We start from the raw sequence: 14,162 nt of genomic DNA on the forward strand, positions 1-14,162 counted from the left end.
GAAAAATAGATGCCGTATAGTTTATAACTTTCAGCAAATTAAATGTGCTTTAACAAACTTTATCGTAACGCAAAAGGTCTAATAAGAAAATTTGTATTTATATTAATAAATAATACAATAACTAAAATAAGTGAGTCTTTCTTTAATGCTTCATTTGGGGTGTGAGCCACTCAGTTCTTCATCACTGACCATCTACATACCATGACTTCACACATTCTGTAAATAGCAAAGCCTGATAACAACCAAATTGCAAATGGAAAGCAGCGCTGCATGCTTGAACACAAACACACAGCTGAAATGAGCTGTTAAACACACACTCAGTGTGACTGAGGGGTGCGGCGGCCGCTGCCATATGTGCCATAAAAGAGAAGAAAAAAAAACCCTGATCAAACAAAAATAATTGAAACATTCACACACATACTCAGCTGAGCTCAAATGCATTGAGACTGATAAACCACTTTATCGCCACTTCCCCAAATTTCTGCACACAGCTCATCTTTCTGTCCATCAGATGGTCATATTTCTCTTTCTGACAGACAGCGCAGATCGGCTCGGCTGATGGACATGAGGTCTCTGCTGTTACTATCAGGTAAAACCACAAGAGCTCAGCATCATCTTATTGTCAGATTTTGTGTAATCCATGTCTGGACATTTTGACAAACTCTTGCTCTTTGCTACATTAAAGCTGAAGTTTACTTTAAGTCAGTTTGTAGCTTTCACTCAACTCAAGAGGCAAAATACTTAACAAGCTTTGTTTGTCTGATTAATATATTGACATTAAATGATGATAAATGTTGACAATTTTCCACAAATTATCCAATTTCAGGGCAAAATCACAGAAAATATGAATTACATTATTTTTGGCTATGCTTAAGTCGCACTAATATGACAATGCTGTTAGACAGATTTTCATTACAGTGCCACAAACCATTTTTAGATGCAACGATGTTTTTGAATGTATGCAAAAACCACTTTCAAATAGTTGTGGTACTTGTACTCAATATTTTGCATCATTTACAAACTTTCATGATGCACACTACTGACAGTTCATTCCTATTTTTTTTTTAAGATTATAAATATATAATGTATGTGACCCTGGAGCACAAAACCAGTCATAAGGGTCAATTTTTCTAAATTGAGATTTATACATCATCTGAAAGCTGAATAAATAAGCTTTCTATTAATGTATGGAAAGCTTTGTTAGGCTTTGTTAGGATAGGACAATATTTGGCCGAGATACAACTATTTGAAAATCTGGAATCTGAGGGTGCAAAAAAATCTAAATATCTTCATGGAACATGATCTTTACTAAATATCCTAATGATTTTTGGCATTAAAAAAAAATCAATAATTTTGACCCATACAATGTATTTTTGGCCATTGCTACAAATATACCCCAGCGACTTAAGACTGCTTTTGTGCTCCAGGGTCACATATAGTATATAATATATACTGTGCTTCGAAGAAAGCAAAATATGTCATTAAGTTTGTTGGGTGATTAATTGTTTTGTTTTTTTGTTTAAATAAATAAATATTATTATTATTATTAGTCATCATTCAGGAATATTTCACCAATGTAAGTTGCAATTGACCAATCAGAATAAGTCTTCCAGAGAGATATGTAGTAAAACACAGATGTACAGAAATACATTTGAAATGACATCTCAGGTGTTCTGGTGTAGTCATAGATTATCTGGATTTTGGACACTGCTGGTTCCACAGTGCTGAAAATGCGCCCGGACAGTGAAGTCATTACAGACCCAAAACTGACTGGGTGTGGTCGTCTCATTTGCAGCTGCAAATCAAAATAAAAGCTGTAGATTCTTAATCCAGAAATAATCTTATTTTAAATCATCTTTTTATTCCACAGTGTTTTTGGCTCTCATAAGGGAAGGCGAGGGAGAGAAACCAACAGGTAAATACACACATTTCATTAAACACACACTTCTGTGCACATGATCAAATCAACTGAAACAATACATGTGGTAAAGACAATTAAAGATGATCAGCTCTGCTTGATCTTCAAAAAAAAACACATTTAATCACATTAAATCTATTATGAACGCAGTGTTGAGCAAAAACCCAGTGGATATTTCCAGAACTTTAGTGCAGAACATCAGATATTTCTAATGTCGTGTTTAAAATGTATTGCGTATAATAAGTACCTCACAGAGGGTCATTTATAATGAGCTTCCAAACTGGTCCAAAGTCATTTCTGCCGTGGCCGCAGCAAGGCTATAGACTGAACAACCCGACTCCTACAAAATAATCAACGAACAACAGAGACGAGACCAGATGAATTTAAGATCTACGGATCCTTCTAAAGAATCCCAATGTTAGAAACCAGCGGCATCAAGATCCCTGATCACTTGTGGCACATTTCACATCAATTAGAGACAGTTAAAAACTAAACTCGACATGCATTTACACAGAAGCAGCCCAAAACATTCAGTTAGAATTTAAATCAGAGAAAGGGCTGAAACTATGACTTTATAAATAAATAAATGCATAATTATAAATGCATAACTTCAAAAAAATAACTTGTGCATTTATTTAATTCATAAATACACACATATAAAGAACTGAATTAAAGAAAGCAAACTTCTCCATTACTCCAGTCATCTTTTTTTGTAGAGCAGACGGCACTAAATCACTAGTTTTCAATTATGGTCAATCAGTCAATCATTCATATTTCATGATAGTAATCAGACAATCTTCCTTTACTGAAGATTTGTATCTCATATGTCTGTTTTCTTTCTCTCAGTGTCTCTCCGGCCGAAGTTCCCAGAGGTGTATGTTGGAGATGACGTCACTCTGATCTGTAACCATAAAGGAGGGAGTAAACCAACAAAATGGTTTATTAATGGAAAAGTACAACCACACGAGGATTATTCAATGCTTCTTATTGCAGTAACACCAGAAAACAACGGGATGTATGAATGTGAGCAGGCCGGATCAAAGAGTGACCCGTACACACTCACTGTACTGGGTATGAACACCATCCTAAACGTTCATGATCATCTATTCCTCCTGCTGTTTCTCATGATCTCTCTCTCTTTCTCTCAGAGCTGGAGCCTCTCGCTCAGCTCTCTCCATCTGCAGGAGGTGCTGTGATGACCAAAGGAGATGGAAGAAACCTGGTGCTGCAGGCGGACGATGATCTGAAGGGCTGGGCTTGTTTTGTGTTGAGGGGAGTGAGCACCTTCAGTCTAGGACTCGATGTTGATGAGAAGATGAACAGAGCTGTTATATTTGCAGAATTAAAGGAGGCAGAAAGAGCCACTTTCTGGTGCAAGAAAAAGAAAAAAGATCTTCGAAGCAATGCAGTGACGCTGAAAATGACAGGTGACTCCTTACTCCACTTCCTGTTGTATTTCAGATCACCTGTGTGTAGTTAAAGGGATACAAACTCATTATGTTCTAAACCTGTACGACTTACTTTCTTCTGTGGAAGACAGAAAGAAATACTTTGAAAAATGTTTTGACTGTTTGTGTTCATGCAATGAAAGGCAATGGTGTTCAAAACAAGCAAACCTTGAACCATTTTTCAAAATCTCTTTTGTTGTGTTTACATTATCATAAGATGCAATTCTGCGAAACCATTTACAAAACAAGGGATTGCATTACTATTTGAACACAGAGTGATCGCACGTCTCCTCCGCTGAATTTGCAGTCCACTTCTCTATTCACTATGCAGGCTGCTCTTTCCTAGAAAACTTTTTCTAACCAGCTTTCTGTCAGCTAGTAGAAAGAAAGAAAGAAAGAAAGATCTACAAAAAAAGAAGGATCTAAAAAAAAATCTAAGCCCTTTCATAAACAGCCATGAGACTAATTTGGAGAGCAACTGGAAACAGTAGTCTCCTGCTTCTCAGATATTTTACTGAAAAATGTGTATCCTTTAAAGGGGTCATATGATGCGATTTCAAGTTTTCCTTTCTCTTTGCAGTGTTACAAGCTCTTTGTTGCAGTGCATAGATAAGATCCCTAAAGTTGCAAAGACTAAAGTCTCAAACCCAAAGAGATATTCTTTATAAAAGTTAAGACTCGTCCACACCCTCCTAACATGCCCCCACATGTCTACGTCACTGTGTGGGAAGATTTGCATAACACCGCCCAAATGTTCACGCAAAGAAAGGAGCCGTAACTTTATTGTTGCTGCCGCCGCCATATTGTAAAGACGCTGTGTGTTTCGTTGTGAAAGCGAAACTACTTTGTTTGGCCTTCCAAAAGAGGACACAACTAGAAATCAGTGGTTAAGTTGTATTTACAACACTGTTCCAAAAAGATCTCAACAATGTCTCAAACTGTGCTCAGATTTGCCAAGATGCCAAAGTCTGTAAAAGTCAAACTTCTCAAGATCAGTTTTTATAGCTCTAGACCAGGGGTGGCGAACGTCAGTCCTGGAGAGCCGCAGCCCTGCAGAGTTTTGCTTCAACCCTAATCAAACACACCTGAACAAAGCTAATCAAGGTCTGAAGGGTTACTAGGAAGCTACAGGCAGGTGAGTTTTAATTAGGGTTGGAGCTGAACTCTGCAGGGCTGCGGCTCTCCAGGACCGGAGTTCGCCGTCCCTGCTCTAGACTCTTACTGTATGGCTACTGTTGACTCACTTGTTTAGCAAAGACAAAGCTGGTCATTAAAGATTGCATTAAATCACTCATTTCCTATGTTGACATTACTTAATGAACCCATTTCGCTTAAATAGGCAATAGCCTTTACTTTACATAACAGTAAAATGAAGATTTGCTATTTGGTTGCATGAGGGCTGTTCTCAATCTACAGAGCATTTAATTGGACACCTGCAAGTGCAATGTGATGTCATCAACATTTTGGACTGTTTTCCTAAAAAAATTCATTTTAAATCTGTATACCTGCTAAACATTTGTCAGGTTTTACTTGCACTGGCATTAGGATGAATTCAAAGCAAACAGACATGAATTAAAAGCCACAAAACTCGCATCTTAATTTGACTGGATATTTAAATGAAACGGTAGATGAAGCATGTGCAGTCTGACCTGTGTTTGGTCTGTTTCTCAGAGCTCATGGTGATGTTGGTTCCTCCGGCCGTTCCTGCGCTGCAGGGGGAGCCTGTGGCTCTCAGGTGTGTAGTCTGGGGTGGACCGAAGCTGGAACAGGCCGTCTTCTATAAGGATTCAAAAAAAATCGAGAGCACATCTGAAGGAACATACACCATCACCAACGCCACACAAAGTGATAACGGCAAGTACAGCTGCCACGCCACCTACAGGTACAGCCACATCAGTGCAGAAGCAGCACAGAAGCAAGGAGATTCTGATGCTCAGGAGTTAAAAGTTATAGGTAAACACAACAACAGCTGCATTACCTCACACTTTCATTAATACAGAACCACTAATACTGCATGTACTAACAAAAAAAGCATCAGAAAGTATTTTTTGGACATGGTACCATGGTGTTTTTTATAATATACATGCAAATCTCAGTTACGTAATAACATTGAAAAAAACAATAATATATTTAAGCACTATACACAAATATATGATAATTTATTAAAGCACTAGGCCTACATATGTATATACAGAGGAGTAAACACACTTTTCAGTTTGCAATACATATGAAACAATATACAGTATATGTTTATATACATACACAAGTATACTGATTAATAATATATTGTATAATGTGTGTAGGCCTACATGTGTGTGTAATACACACACACACACATATACATACATATATATATATATATATATACTGTATATAGTAGTACTACTGTAAACTAAAAATGAAAAGTTTATATTAAATATATTAACAATAATATTTTCCATCTTACAGTTAAAGCAAGTCAAAATAGCTAAAAAAATAATAATTTGAACAACCCATCACGTCATTCTTTTTCTATGTTTTCACTGGCTGCATGCAAAAACAAGCAAGTATACTGCATGACCAGCGTGGTCCGATTCATGAAAAATGTTAAGAATTAATGACTTACCAGTCAGAATCACTCATCAGTTTGAATTGGTCTAAAAAATCACTCACTGATTCTGTCAGAATGGGTACATTTATGCATTTGCTAGAATCAGGTAGGGCTGCACAATTAATCGAATTTCTAATCGTGATTACAATTATGGATGCCACAATTACGTAATCGTTCAAAGCGGCAATTAATCGTTTAACAGCCACTTATGTTATTCTGTGTGCTTAGATGTGTTTTTTTCTTTCTACAGGTTATCTTAAGGGGTTTTCCATTGTTTTAATTTCAGTTTTAGCATAACATTATAATACCATGCATTTTTTTTTTTTTTTTACTTTTTTTATTTAAAGAAGAAACCAATCCGATGTATAGTTGACATTTGAGGCTTAATGCTATAGAAAGGCAATACAAGTTTTTCAGGAAGAGTGTTTTCAGCTTGTTTATTTTCATATAAAAATATGGCATGCAGTTGCTTCAAACAATGGTATGTATGAACATCATTCAATGTAATCGGAATGAATAATCGCAATTACAATTTCAAGGGAATAATCGACAATTATGATTTTTGTCATAATCGTGCACCCCTAGAATCAGGTCTAATCAGGATGTGCGTCCACTAGTTATTTAACCCATGTTCTTAGCACCATGTGCCACCCATTACGCTTCAAAACAGCCACTGAATTAACACCATTAACACTCATATTATGTGTGCTTACAGATACACATTCACAAAAACACCTGATTATCATTGTGTAATAAATAGAAACATCTGAAATTCTCATTAAATTTGCATTGTGCCTAAAAACACCCATTTACACATGGTAAAACGACAAAGGCTTTATTGGTTTATTGCTTTAATAAAGGGGGGAAATTGTTAATTAGTTTTTTTTTTCTGCCTAATTTGGACCAGTTACAATCCAGTATGAAACAAAGGCACTGTAAATACCACTATATATGAATATTATATTCTGAAATCATCAGTGCACCACAGGCGGTTTTTTTTTATCTTTATTTCTGTTGTACAGGTGGACCTCCTGCTGCAGTGATTTCAGTGTCTACTAACAGTCTGCGGTGTTCCTGCCCTCACTGTCCTGCCAGCTGCACGTCCTACCACTGGTATCACACACTCTTTAATGACCCATACACACGCAGAAAACTAACTGAAAACGACGAGTTTATTACTGTACAAGATGAAGGACTGTACAGCTGCCGGATGGACTGCGGGAAAGGTTTCTCCCGTTTCAGCAACGACTACAGCTACGCAGGTACTCATGCTCTTTAGACTTTCATTTTATTACTGTTTTTATTAATATTTTTTTTTTGTTGTTTGTCATTTTTATTCGTTATTTATAAATGTAAATGAATGAATGAAATTATTTAAAATGATTAATTTGGCAAATATTTGAAATAAAATAAGTTTTAGTTTTATTTCAAGTAACAAAAAAATGGTTTTATGGTTTTAATTTGAATTTAACAGTAATAACCCTGCCATAAACACAATTTTTGTTTGTTCTTGCAAGATGAGGGATGAGTGTAGACTATAAAAGTTTCACGCCAAAACACAAGCACGCAAAGCTTTAAGGTCTCTTTTATTTTCCGTGCATATTCATGTAGAGTGTAGCAAAGTATAAAGGCACTAGTCACTTTTAATTCTCACTTGACGACTGTGCAAGCACACTACATCTCATTTTTATTTTCAGAATTAATTTACATCCTCTCTCTTTCTCTCGGTGCAATCTGAATCAGAAACTGCAAACGTGATGCCCATCATGGTGGCGGCGATTTTGATCGTTCTCGGGCTGTTGATCGTCTTGCTGATCGCGCTGAAACGCAGACGTGGAGGAAGCGCCATCCAGGAGACCAAACGGGATAAAGACAAGACAACAGGTGGAGACTATGAGCAAATCCAACTCAAAGACAAGGATCAGGCGGTTTACCACACGCTGGGCGAGAGCACGAGCAAGGACCAGGCCGAGGGGGGTTACGAACCCCTACAAAAGAGGCAGGAGGGGGGGGTGTACCACACACTAGGACCTGGAGAGGGTCAGAGTGAAGGTCAAGGTGGGTACGAGGCTCTTAAGAGCGTCAAAGTCGAGGTGTACCAGACACTGAGTTCAGACGACTCAAAAAAGCCAGCAGGAGAAGCCGAGGGAGGGTATGAGCAGCTTCCTCAGAAAGACAAAGATTACGAGGCCGTGACAGTGGAGGAAAATCCATACGAAGAAGTGAAGAAACAGATGGCCAAAGAGAAAGAATGAGGGAATCTAGGAAAGAATAAGCACCATAATAGTCAAATGGCTGTTTAGTCATTGAAGGCAATGCAGCCTTTCTAAAAACCTTGCCAATAGTTAACACAGTTAATCTAATGCAGGTTCATATATTAAATGTAATGTATTAAAGGGATACTTGGTACTCCACCCAAAAAAAAAAAGATTTACACACACACACATATATATACACACATTATATGTAATGCAAGAGTACCTGCAAAGCTGACGCCTCAAAAACCACACAAAGCTAACACGACTGTAATCCACAGGACTCCAGTTAATGAATCAAAATCTTTTTAAGCAAAATAACAGGTGTGTGTATAAAAATACTGATATTCCAAACGTTTAAAATATTTTTACCTATAAACAAAGACTACATTGAAAGGGACTTTGCTATAAACCATCACTTCTTTCCAACCGTCCAACGTTCATGAGTTCACATGATGTATACGCGTAATGAAACTCGCTCGAGAAGTGCCGCAAAAGCACAGAGGACCGTCATTTCTCGCACGAGTATGACGTATTTCGTATACATTTGGGACGGCATAAATGATGATAATACCTTAATTTTTGGGTAAAGTATACCTTTAATATATTGAAGGTTACGATAATATTCTCAAATAATAAATTAAACAAAAGAAGCGTCACCTTTGGGATACGTAGAGATGTTCTGGAGGTTGAACATGACCTGCAATGATCTTGACCTTTTAACCTGCAAGCTACGTCAAAATTCTCCTCAAAAGTGTTTTAGGAGATCCCAGATAATCCACTGCAACTCTCACTGAGATCCGACTCTATTTCGATCAGAAATGCCACTTTATACCGTCACATCAATTCCTGAAAGACAAAACCAAATACCTTACTAATTTCACACTGAAGTATTCCCACAAGTTACTGGTGAAGAAATAGGTTAACTACTTTAACTTTAAAACGATTCAAAGAAAGAAATATAATAATCTCATAATATGAAAGCATATAAGCACATAAGCATATAAATATACAGTTTACACAAAAAAAGTAATACAAGATTACAGTTACCACACACAGATTCAGACACATTGAGAATTCAGATACATAATTCTGTATATAACAGGACAAAGACGACCAAAAAAAAAAGTTTTGTGCAATAACACAGAATGATTTAAAGCACATAAATTCTAAGGTATCACACACAAATAAGCATCAAACATAGTATATTTAGTGCTGGGCAACGATTAATCGCATCCAAAATAAAAGTTTTTGTTTACATAATATATGTGTGTGTGCTGTGTATATTTATTATGTATATATAAATACAAACACATGCATGTCTATATTTAAGAAAAATATGTTATGTTTATATAGAATAAAATAGAATTATATACATGTAAATATTTTCAAAATATATACTGTATGTGTGTGTATTGATATATACATAATAAATATACACAGTACACACACACATATATTATGTAAACAAAAACTTTTATTTTGGTGTAATGTGGGGTTTGGGTTTTGTTAGTGATTCATGTTCATTGCTCTTATGTCTTTTATTTTGTAGTTTGGCCACCGTTATGTTCTGTCATGTGATTCCCTTGTCGGTGTGTTATGTTCTGATTGGTTCTGATCATGTGTCTTGTCTCTCATTGGTTGGTTCTTGTCATGTGACCTGCATTGTTTGATATAAATAGCCCTCATGTTGCCCATGTCCTTGGTCCAGTATTGATGTTGTAACCCTTGCTGACGGTGAGTCTGTTCATGCCAAGTCAAGCCATTGTCAAGTCAAGTCAAGTCTTTGTATTTGTTTATGTTGGTTAATAAAGCTGCACTTGGGTTCATCACAACTTGCCGTTCAGTGGACTAACCGTTACATTTGGATGCAATTAATTGCGATTAATCATTGCCCAGCACAAGTGTATATATACTGTATATATATATATATATATATATAACTATCAGTAGTTTCACACAGGCAATTGCATTCACACAGAATTGCACCGAATCGGTTATTGGGAATATCTGTGTGAATTTATAGTTATACAGATTTTGCTATCTATTACAGATAATAATTATATTTCTCAGCTAGTGTTACTCTTATTCAACTGTAAATGCATTTGCACTGTAGTCTGTTTCATGGTTTCATCATGTTTATTTTCAGATCTTAATTTTAGTCCATGTGCATTGTTGTTTTGTATGTTGTTTTTATAAATCACTTTAAGAACTTAATGCATTTTCAGCTTTATTAATTTATTAAAAAAAAGCTTTATTAAATATCGAATTGAGCACAGCTGTATAACTGAATACAATATGCAATATTACATTTTTACTGCAATGCAACTATAATTCAGTCTTTCTCCACTAAAGGGCAAATTGGTGCCTATTATCAAACCCAGTCCTGTCGAGATTCACAACAAGAGGTCACTGCAGGATTGATTTGGTGTTGGTCGTTATACATACTGGTTTGTCATTTTAGTTTTTATACATTTTTCTTTTTTTCTGTTCCTCATAAATTCCTTGTGTAATTCTGAGTGTGTCAAATTAAATTGTATATAAATGAATCCTTGGCGTCTCTCTTGGTCTTGATACAGATTCATTGTTTTTTTTTGTTTTTTTTTAATTGCCTACTTCCGACAACTTTTAGACCGTTTAGATCAGATTCAAACGGTTTACAAAAACAAAAGTTAAAAACTGAAAATTTTCTTAGAAACATAAAGAAGAGAAAAAATAGAAATGACTAAAGCTGAGACTCAGAAATATAAAAACTATAAGACACCAAATTAGATTAGATGTGAATTGAGTAGTACATATGAGTTTAAAGAAACACGAAGTATAGACACTGGAGTAGAAACACTGGAGTATATTTACATATCAACTGTAGGCCTTTATTTTTATTAATATTTATTTTTATTTTATTAAATTTTTTTGTTTTTAGTGGTTTTTATTTTGATTTATTTATAAAAATTTTTGTAAGGTGGTTAAATTGATGGCCCACTTTTGCCAAGTGTGCTAGATAAAGTGGGCTGCCTTGAACCTTCATTAATTACTCACATTTATTAAATAAATTTACATTCACCGTTGGGTTTTTTTATTTATTTTTTTTATTATTGGCATGTAAAACTGGCTTCTTAGAAAATAAATGGTTTGTGCAGTCAGGAAATTCAAGTCAGAAGAAGGAAGAAAGGAAACAGCAGATGCAGAGTTTAAGCAGAAAGGAAGAAGGCCAGGCATGTGGAAACTGGAGTGAAGCCAGATGTAGAGTATAAAGCTTTAAAATATGGTCACAATTAAAGTTCATTTCATGTGTTTAGAAAAAAAAGTTTTACAAGTTTTAAAATATTTCATTTAAAATATCTCTCTTTTTTTTGATAGCCTGTCTGTAGTTGTTATAGTATTAAATGTATTAATTCTTTCCATCAAAATTCTGTTATATATTTTATATTTCATCAAATTAATTTTTTTGATAGATCAATTTTTATTTTACACATGAATTGAGAAAACTGTATGTTTTTGTTAAAGGTTGTTGAATATGTTTGTTTGATAATGTGTAAATAAAAACATTTCTTTTTTTATGTTTATGACTTCTAATAAAAATACAGGATCTTTTTTTTTATTATTATTTTTTTTTATATAAAATAGAGATGGCCCACTTCACCTGAAAAGACATTTGTCTGGAGCGCATGAAGAAAATAAAAGTTTTTTTTGTTTTTTTATGAAACAATAGGCCTATGTGTGCCGGAGGAACAAACAGTTACTTGGACTTGCACTAGGTTTATTATTGGCAGTCTGATTGTTTATACAGTTCAAGCCATAAACATTGGCGGCCCTCCAATTTGCATTGCTTTGACCGTTCTCGCACGACGCCACCATTGATCAAACTGCATGATCTCAATCTTCTCAAACCTCCCACTCAACAACCCCCCACCCACCTGCCTCCTGCCCCCACTTGTCCTCTTTCTGGAAAAAATAAAACATGGTCTTAAACAGTACTCAGATTGCATCATTTATTGGAGAACGACGATAGAGGATAGATCTTGCAGGTTAAATCTGATGTAAACAATGGAGAATATAGCAATATTTCTTGGATTTAACACTTTTGTGGACAAACAGTTTTTCACTGGACACTTTCTTTAACAACTTACACAAGTGTGACGGGTTGGATTCATCTCGCGATTGATTTTTCATAATAAAGGTATGAAAGTGGACCTGTTTTGATTTTGCATGTTTTCAGTTGTATCCAGACACAAATGACTATATAACCATTGAAGCATTAAAATAAACACACGATAGAATAAAATGAAGAACCTTTTTTTAAAAGATGTATGCTAGGCTATAATTTGTCAATATTACAAACATTTGTGGGAAGTAGTCTATATAGAAGCTAATAACAATAAGCTTTGCATGCGACTTTTCCTTGGTTTGATATTTTTGACCATGAAAACTTGCGTTTAATATTTTTTAAACTTAATTTATGAAGTTATAGTGAAATAAGGCGTTAGTTTTTAAAAGTAGCTTATTGTATTTTTTCCAACATTTCATATTGGTATATATATATTTTTTTTTAAACTGATTTTAAACACATCATTATTTATGCAGTTGTACTTCCTTCATGCAACATTTCAGTTTCATTAAACTGTCTGTGTCAATGCATCTAAATACCATTGATTTGAGCTGCTTCCGTTTCTTCTGCAGTGGAAAGATCTCTTCTGTTGATGCTGATTTCATTTGATTGGAAACAAACCTATAGTGTATTAACTGAAATTATTAATAAAAAGTAAGAATTTGATATGAAAGATGACACATACATTTAATAAGGTTTGGGAAAGTCTTTGTCGAAAAATCCTAAAGGATTCCAATTAGAAAATTGTACAGGATTCTAATTTGAAGTTCTATCATATTTTGGAACCATTCCTAAAAGATTCCTATCTAGGACTTTCTATACAAAGGATTTTGTTCTTATCCTGATCATTTTATTTGAAGCAGTTTGTTTACTGAGACAATGTGCATAGAACAGAATCATTTAAATAGGACGCCAATGGATCCCAGTAAGGGGAAAAAAAGAAAGAAAAGAAAAGAAAAAAAGAAAACTCAGGATTCTCAAGTCCTATAAGAATCTTTTTGGAATGGTTCCAAATTATGATAGAAATTCTAATTAGAACAATTATCTTATTGGAATCCTTTAAGATTTTTTGACAAGACCTGGATATCAATTTAAAAAGTAAAAATCAAAAAGTACATTTTAGTATGCAGTAACTTTAATCACATAAAATGCAATTTCCCCAAAAAAATTGTGGCCAGTGAAAATTCTGAGTGGCTAGTAATTTTGGAAAACCACTAGCCAGCAGCCACAGTGGTTTTTAAATAGGACGCCAAAAAAGTTAATGTCAAGCCCTGTTTACTACCTGACCTAACAGATGAGACAGCTAACACTAGCTGTGTGCTAGCTAACAGTCGTCAAAATTCTGACCATTATCCATCCAGTGCAGGGATGGGCAACTTTGATAGTGACGAGGGTCAGCATTTTTTCTCCTTTATACCAAGGGGCCAGATTACTAATCCACGTCCACACACCTTTTAAACCGTCTTACTCAATTTCCTACAACCTAAAAGGACAGTTAAAAAAGGCTTAATTAAAAAAAATATAGTTATTCCAAATGGTACCATAAAATAATCTGGTATCTGCAGGATTTTTAAAATCAAATTTAAGACCTTAAAAGACCTTTTTAAGATCTGCACTTCACATTTCAGCCTTTAAACAATTTTTAAGAAAAGGGTCAAAAGTATCAATTATTATATTAATTTAAACTATTATTATCAATTAATTATATCTTAGTGTCTTAATTGTTTAGATTTTTATAATGCATTAGCTTTTTGTCGATCCACTGGTTCACATTTAAAAATATGTAGCAAAAATAGCAGATGGGCTTATTGAAAAAGCAAATTCGTTCTCTGCCAGCAGGTTT

The 14,162-nt window shown here is 34.9% G+C and overlaps 1 protein-coding gene and 1 long non-coding RNA gene across 2 annotated transcripts in view; both read left to right on the forward strand.

Moving 5' to 3' along the window:
* Positions 1 to 540: 540 nt before the first annotated feature.
* On the forward strand, positions 541 to 8,510 carry LOC107752134 (uncharacterized). The gene is made up of 7 exons (XM_016568050.1): positions 541 to 589; positions 1,871 to 1,915; positions 2,765 to 2,989; positions 3,067 to 3,345; positions 5,038 to 5,319; positions 6,979 to 7,218; positions 7,700 to 8,510. The coding sequence occupies exons 1-7, from the start codon at positions 559 to 561 to the stop codon at positions 8,209 to 8,211; spliced, it is 1,614 nt and encodes a 537-aa protein (XP_016423536.1). The 5' UTR covers positions 541 to 558; the 3' UTR covers positions 8,212 to 8,510.
* Positions 8,511 to 12,220: 3,710 nt separating this feature from the next.
* The window catches only part of LOC107754768 (uncharacterized), a 5,615-nt gene continuing 3,673 nt past the window's right edge, over positions 12,221 to 14,162 (forward strand). Inside the window, exon 1 of the long non-coding RNA XR_001641622.1 lies at positions 12,221 to 12,391. This is a non-coding gene — a long non-coding RNA (uncharacterized LOC107754768). The remainder of the gene's footprint in view (positions 12,392 to 14,162) is intronic.

The sequence above is a fragment of the Sinocyclocheilus rhinocerous genome, unplaced genomic scaffold (assembly GCF_001515625.1).
Source record: "Sinocyclocheilus rhinocerous isolate Xijiao unplaced genomic scaffold, SAMN03320098_v1.1 scaffold2116, whole genome shotgun sequence".
Classification (NCBI taxonomy): Eukaryota; Metazoa; Chordata; class Actinopteri; order Cypriniformes; family Cyprinidae; genus Sinocyclocheilus; species Sinocyclocheilus rhinocerous.